The sequence below is a fragment of the Myxine glutinosa genome, chromosome 13, assembly GCF_964187855.1.
Source record: "Myxine glutinosa chromosome 13, kmMyxGlut1.1, whole genome shotgun sequence".
Classification (NCBI taxonomy): domain Eukaryota; kingdom Metazoa; phylum Chordata; class Myxini; order Myxiniformes; family Myxinidae; genus Myxine; species Myxine glutinosa.
In genome coordinates, this window is record NC_136273.1 from 70851955 (window position 1) to 70859998 (window position 8044).

The following is an 8044-nucleotide window of genomic DNA, read 5'->3' on the forward strand; positions in this document are numbered from 1 at the left end:
CTTTGAATCGCCTTTTTTTTTTGCAACTGAAGGAGTCGATACGTCATCACATCGACATTTCGCGTATAGTATTTTACTCGAACTACGCACAGTTAAACCGCAAACCCCCTCCTCCGACTCCCCCACTAACCCCTCCACAAACCCCCTCTACCTCCACACGAACTTTCCTTCTCGGCGAAAATAAAAAGGAAATAAACAATACATCACATGCCAACACACCCCCCCCCCCCACCCCCCTTCACCCCCACCCGCAGCCCCCAGCCAGTGTCCTTGGCAGACAATCTTGGATTCCCCAGCCAAGCGAAGGTTGTGCATAAATCACATCAATGTCCTTCTACGTAAGACGCATTTGCATAAGGTTTTCCTTAAAGGGCAAGTTTTGCTGGGCAGGCGGTTTAGTGATCGTGGGAAGCGTCACCAGATGGTCCAGTCCAGGAAGATCTGCCTTGAACATCGCAGCTTGGACGGATCTCGTCCGAATCAAGTGAGTGGTCAAAACTCATCCTTCCCTTGGTGTAAAACCACGTGCCGTTGTTTCTAATGGACATGAGGTCCTTAAATAGTTTAAATCGAGGTCTTGTTTGATATTTCTTTGTTGTTTTTTGCTTTTGTTTTTCTATTAAAGCAGCAAAATGTACATTTTAAAAAATATTTAACAAGGAGCATCAGCAGGTCCTGCACCGTTAGGTGGTGTGACGAATAGATATTTGTAATATAAAATATAAATGTTCAATGTCTTTTTAAATTTCGTGTACACCAGCCAAGTTACCGAGATGGTTGCCACGGCAACATAAATCGGCCAATCACAGCTGTGATCTAATCAGGTTGAGATAATGTCACGATGAATAGATATATCTGCAATATCAAACGTAAATGTTCAACAGTTTTGAAATATTGCGTACACAAAAGTACATGGACGGTTCAGTCAGTAGGTCAGATGATCGGTCGGAGGGATGATCGGTCGGTGGGATGATCGGTCGGAGGGATGATCGGTTGGAGGGATGATCAGTTGGAGGGATGATCATTGGGAGGGATGATCAGTTGGAGGGATGATCAGTCAGTCGGATGTTCGGTCGGAGCCCGGAGGGATGATCGGTCGGAGGGATGATCGGTCGGAAGGATGATCATTGGGAGGGATGATCGGTTGGAGGGATGATCAGTTGGAGGGATGATCAGTTGGAGGGATGATCAGTTGGAGGGATGATCAGTTGGAGGGATGATCAGTTGGAGGGATGATCATTTGGAGGGATGATCGTTCGGAGGGATGATCGTTCGGAGGGATGATTGGTCGGTCGGATGAATGGTCGGATGGATGATCGGTCGGAGGGATGATCAGTTGGAGGGATGATCAGTTGGAGGGATGATCAGTTGGAGGGATTATCAGTTGGAGGGATGATCAGTTGGAGGGATGATCGGTCGGAGCGATGATCAGTCGGAGGGATGATCAGTTGGAGGGATGATCAGTTGGAGGGATGATCAGTTGGAGGGATGATCGGTCGGAGGGATGATCGGTCGGAGGGATGATCGGTCGGAGGGATGATCAGTCGGAGGGATGATCAGTTGGAGAGATGATCAGTTGGAGGGATGATCAGTTGGAGGGATGATCAGTTGGAGGGATGATCGGTCGGAGGGATGATTGGTCGGTCGGATGATCGTCCGTTGGATGATCGGTCGGTCGGATGATCGTTCCGACGGATGATCGGTCAGAGGGATGATCAGTCGGATGGATGATCGGTTGGTCGGATTATTTAAATGCTTACGGTGTTTAATCTGATTTGCGAAGATGACTGATCGAATGTTCACAAGGACTATCTATTCATGCAAGATTGCCAAGAATATTGAACACCCTACGTTTGCCCCGTCCTCACCAACCCAATAACCCCTGCGCATCCTACAGCATAGACATATCATCCGTACGTGATAAATAGATGGCTTCAAAGACAAACGTTTGTCTTCCATTGCAGGCATTTGCTGAACCATCAGCGATTCGTGGATCGTAAGACGAACGCGCCATGTTTGACAACAATTCGACTCAAGCTGCGGTAAGCCAAGGATGAGGGTCGTGTCTCATGATGTGGAATTGAACGTTTTCTCGAATTCCCTAATGTATAATGTGGAACAATTCAACAATGCAGCTCTCGGGTTTGATTCCCTGAAGATGTGACTAAAATTGCTCTCTAGGATGGTTTCAGCAGAAAACCATATGTAAAGCACGTCTTCCATTGGTTGTACCTCCTGCCTCGTTTTTAATAGAGGATGTTAAAGATCACCCCCATCATCTTCAGCGTAGTTGAAATAAAAGAAATGAATAAAAACTTTTATGCTAAATGAAAAAGGCAATGTAGGGATGACAAACTACAGTCTAAAAAAAGGTCCTAAGCAAGATAGGGATGATGTTGGTTTAGAGAGTACCTAACAGTTTTGCCATCACATAACAATCCCTACATCACTGCCTCAATTACGCTTCATCAATTATTGCTTCAAGCTTCTACAAACACTCCACTGGTTACAACAGTACTTGATTACTCCTGTAGTGTAGCAACATACTAAGACTCTACAAATTAGCAGCCGGAGTACAATGTTATAATATCAGTACATGATCATCAACTTCTTACAAACTGCATGAACATCTCTAATAACAGCATTCAATAATTATCTGCATTTATGATTGGTTACTCTAAGTTGATAAAAACGAAAAGTAGGAAAGGCAACTGAAGCTGCAATAAGTCCCTGAAATTATATTGGAGCTTTTTATACTTATGCAGAAATGAAATATAGGAGCTTCTAATACTTTTAGATCGGCCAAGCCATAGACAATAGTCTGGAGGCAGTGATGTAGGGATTGTTATGTGATGGCAAAACTGTTAGCTACTCTCTAAAGTGTCTAAACCAACATCATCCATATCTTGTTTAGGACCTTTTTTTGACTGTAGTTTGTCATCCCTACATTGCCTTTTTAATTTAGCATACATTTTTTTTATTCACTTGTTTCTGTAATTTTTTTTACAATGTGGAATAACACAAAGGTATATGGTACTCAGAGGATACCCAATCCTGGAGCAAAGTGCCAAGATATCTTCGTCAGCAATATCAAACACTGCATGTGTGTTCCCATATTGTCTTACGTAACCCTGACTGTATCTTGCAGCTCTGTCTTATTGCTCGTTTCTCAAAGAGTAAAGTCTTCATCCAGGCTCAGGCCACATAAGGACCTGCACTTAGAAATTCCCAAAATAACTGGTGTGGTTTCCCTCTAACCAATAGGGAGGGGGAGGGGGGGCAGAGGGGAGGGACGGAGCCTCTTGAAGGAATTTATTTATTTATATACGGCCGGACGTGAAAGACACTCTCGTGGTTTTTACTGTTTTGTTCACTTGAAGCGTCAATAAAACTTATTATACACACGAAATGCAAATGTCCTCGATAAACTACTATGAGAGTACGAAGAGATACTCCAAGCTTTGTTTTGTATCAGTGGGTGGGGCCGACATTTTTTTATCCGTGTCATCCGTCATCCCTACGTTAGTACGTAGAGTCGACAGTGCCAGCACACTCTCTGATATGTCCTCGATAAACAATATGTCCTCGATAAACACTCTGATAATAGTTTCGTAAAATTAACTTCAATGAAGAACTTTATCAAGACAAGACATCAGTATTTACCTGAAGTAACCAAATTCTGGTTCTGGGAAATCAGAAGACCTCGGCAATATTTGAGTATATTTTCCCCAGACAAAAATACAGTCACTATAAATCATCAGAAAGACGTTAGTCAAACACACTGTACATGTGACACGCTTTCTTATCTGCGCATGCGCATAGCAAAGTTCAGGGATGATCGACAGATCGAGTCGGCGTGTGGAAGGGCGTGGCCTTGCCAAACTTCGATGGCCTCGGTTGAGCACGAGAGAACACGCTCTCAGAGAGTACCTGTAAATATTACCTGGAGAAATAAACTGGAGAGACAAATTATAACAAAGGATTCTGCACCAAGTAAAACTCCAGTCATTGCCATTGAGAGGGGCCCAGCTCAGAAATACACCGTCTGAATAATTATTATAATATTTGAGTAGATGATGTTCTACTACTGATTTACAAATGTTGTAGTACAAACTTTATAGACGTGCTCACCAGTGGCGTACTGAGGGTGTCTGGCATAATTTTTTATTTTTTAAAGATAACATAATTGTTCCCCGCTCCACCCATTGCTTCCACCTCCCTCTCCCAAATCCCCAACCCCAGTAGCCATAGGTCATACTAATATGGCATAGACATAAGGAAACGAGGATCTTTATATTTAAATATCAATTAATTGACCATTGACCACTCCAGGCGATGCAGTATGCCAAAACAAAGATGAAAGGATCACTAAATGTCAGTCAAAACTTATTAAACTAGGGGGCCCGTTGGTCCATTGGAGCAAATTTTAATTGGGGACTTTTGGATCTTTGGGGACTTTTGGGTCTTTGGTGACTTTGGGGTGTTCGGGGACTTTTGAATCATCAGGGTCATCTGGGTCTATTGGGTCTTCGGGAACTTTTGGATCATCCTGGTTTTTTAGGGTACTTTTGGTTCATCGGGACTTTTTGGTCATCTGGGTATTTTGGGGTTTTTTGGATCTTCGGGAATTTTTGGCTCTTCGGGGACTTTTGGGTCATCAGGGTATATTGGGTCATCAATGACTTTTGGGTCCTTGGGGACGTTTGGGTCCTCGTAGACTTTTGAGTGATCTGGATATTTTGGGTCACCAAGGACTTTTGGGTCATCTGGGTGTTTTGGGTCGTCTTTTGGGTTCTCATGGATTTTTGGGTCATCAATAACTTTTGGGTCCTTGGGGACTTTTGGGTGATTTGGGTCCTTGGTGACTTTAGGGTCATAAATAACTGTGTCCTTGGGGACTCTTTAGTCCTCATGGCATTTTGGGTGATCTGGGTCTTTTGGGTCCTCAAGGGTCTTTTGGGTCATCAAGGACTTTTGGATGATTTGGGTCATCAGGTACTTTTGGGCAACATGGACTTTTTGGGTCCTTGGGAACTTTTGGGTGATTTGGGTCCTTGGGGACTTTTGGGTCATAAATTCCATCTGACGAAGATTATTATTATGAACAAGAAGATTAATTCCCGGGTTTGACCGATCTCGTTTTTTCGCTTTATTTTGCCTTTTCCATGGTCTGAAGAACTGAAAAGGGATCCCTGCCTCGACAATCAGCTGAACAGACCTGGTAGGCTCTCATATGTAGCCTAAGCGAGTTTTTAAAGAAGATAATCAAACTTTAGTTTTGTATGTAGCAGATGGGAGACATTTTTTTTCCACGCCATCCCGACATAGAGATTACCACCGTACTCTGATAAAACAAGACCGAAAGCTAACAGCGGCACAGCCGGGCTTGTAAAATATAAACCACAAACACACATGATTAGCTTTTTTAAGTCGCTAATGCTGTTTATAACATTAAACAAAGAAATTTGGAGGAATCCAGACATCCGTGAGGTAAGTTTTACTTACAGAACTGAGAGAAGATCTACTGTAATATAGATTATACCCCACAAGGGTTTCGTACATACCGTTTTGTTGTAAGAGACGTAACATCTATGCTTTCGATATTTAATTTTAACAATCGGTTTGTTTGTGTTTCACACTGAATGAAAAACGTCAAGGTAGAGCATGGCGATTGTGATATATGACAGGTTCGATGATATGTTCGGCCTGAACGGCATATAAATCAAAATCGCGGTGTGTGGAGTCAGTCGCTGTACTGCCGTAATGACATCAGACGTAATCACATCACCCTGTCATGTGACCAAATCCTCAGCTCTGATTGGTATACGTTTGAGGGGACGTACATACATAGATGGACAAACTGTTCTAGACGGCTTTGCCCTATGGGCAAAGCAAGCTTTAGTCTTTCAGTGGTTAGGATGTCTGCAGAAGCTCGATTTTTCCATTGAAATGAAAGTTAATTAAAAGCTCCTTATTTTCTTCAACAGGTGAAACAGGTGGTTGAGAAAGGCAGCAACTTATCATACGCTGTGCCAGTGCTTGCGGTCTACGGCTTGGTTTTGGCTGCAGCCACATTGGCCTACCTGAGAGCCAAAAAACCTCCTCCGACTGACGACCCCATTCACGAGGTGGTCGGCCGACAATGGACCGGGCCCAAACCGGATCCTGAGAATCTCGATAACTGGAAGCCAACGCTTCTGGAAGCCGACGAACCGTCCGGCTTAAGTGGGGATAGCACGGGCTTGGGCACGAGTGAGCGGTGCTCGGATTTAAGCGATTACGGGCCGGTTGGTTGTGCCCCGTCGAGGGCACGCTTCGAGGGGATGCCATCGCTGGACCATGACAGCAATGGAAGCGACGTCAGGCGGGTGTCCTCCTGGCTGTCCGCAGCTTTGCCCGAGATGCGTGAAGATCGTACGAGTTGGGCAGCGGCCAGAGATGTTGGCAGGTACATGTGGAAGCCCCACGGACTGAGGAATGAAAGTTTAGTGGCAGTTGTATGACCGTGTGCTATGTATCTCACAAAAACATGGCCAACCTGCACGAAATGTGGTTCAATGGTTTTTGTTTTTTTTATAACCGCACTGACCTCACAAATTATCTCTCTTGCTAATCACTTCTACACAACCCTGCCTTGATGTAATTTCATGTAAATATTGTTCATTGTAAGTTATACATTCCATATATACAGTGCTATTGTAATAAAACCAAGATCAATTTTTTTTTGTGTGTATTTTCAATGTATCACCTCCGCTTCTGAAGGTGGATGGAGGTTATCTCAAAAAGTTGGACGGATTCGTACAAAGTTTGGTGAAAAGTTCAGTATGTGAGGAGGATGGAATGATTAGATTTTGATGAAGAGGTATCTCTCTACAGGACTGGTACCCCATATCTACTGCCCCTGATGTTAAATCGGCCTGGGAATATTTCCACAGAAACCTGCTCTGCCTCAAGATTCATCCCATCTCTTCAATTATCCTACCCTTTTTTTCCACCCATGGTACACTTAATCCTGGGGTGAGGCAGTTGCTCTGAAACAAGTTGCCTTCTCTTCCTGGAAGGAAAATCCGACAGTGCATTCCACAAACCTGCAACAAGTGTCCATTCCCTGGAGATCTGGAAAACATCTGTCCAACCTCAAGAATTAGGTTTCAAAACTTGTCTCCCTCCTCTAAAACCTGGTGGCACCTTAAGTCCGTCCTGATACATGCTACCTTCAAATGGCATGACATCTGACAATGCTCAAGTGGCCAAATGCCACAATTCTGTTTGTTCCCAAATCTTGTGTCCGCAACCTCTCACTCCGAGTACCCATCCTTCTCTGTCGTACTCAACTGCTACTGGACTCTGTCTTTTGCACCTGAGGGTGGGGATTGTTCTGTCAACCCTCGACTCTAATCCTGCTGCTGGACCGGATGGCATCAGTTCACGTGTCCTAAAATCCTGCTCTGCTGCTCTCGCACATCCTCTCTCTGTCCTTTTCATCCTATAATTTGCGCTAGGTCATCTTCCACCTGCTTGGAATTCTACCAACATCACTGCATTCAATAAAAAGTGCAAAAACTGATCCCATTAACTACAGACCTATCACCTTATTTCCAATCAGGAAGATCAAGGAATCCATCATCACAGTGGATACAAAATCCTTCCTTAATCCATTTCTAAAGCGCTCGGTGTTGAAAAAGGGTTCAATTTTGAATTCAAAAGACTGCCAGAAAAAGGACACTTTCAGGCAATTTGACAAAAGTTTAAAGTTTAAAGTAATAAATGTGAAACCATGAGTGAGACAAATGATAAAAATAAAACGGAATATTTATATAACCAATTACCCCTCTCCCTCCCACCATTTTGCACTGTGGACGTGTTGTATGTGCTGGGATAACGGATGTCTCCAGTGACCTGAGTATGGAAGGAAGTTAGTGTCATCCAAGGAAGGTAAAAAAAGTTTTGCAACGTCAGATAAACAGAATATTACAACATTCAAGCCAAGATAGTGTTACTCAAGTCAGAGGGAGGAGAGGGGATGGAGGGGGAAAATGTGAAT

The 8044-nt window shown here is 43.7% G+C and overlaps 1 protein-coding gene across 1 annotated transcript; it reads left to right on the forward strand.

Moving 5' to 3' along the window:
• The first annotated feature begins 393 nt into the window (after window positions 1–393).
• LOC144888696 (uncharacterized) lies at window positions 394–6721 on the forward strand. The gene is made up of 3 exons (XM_078767620.1): window positions 394–484; window positions 1965–2042; window positions 5988–6721. The coding sequence occupies exons 2-3, from the start codon at window positions 2013–2015 to the stop codon at window positions 6501–6503; spliced, it is 546 nt and encodes a 181-aa protein (XP_078623746.1). The 5' UTR covers window positions 394–484; window positions 1965–2012; the 3' UTR covers window positions 6504–6721.
• The last annotated feature ends 1323 nt before the right edge of the window (window positions 6722–8044 follow it).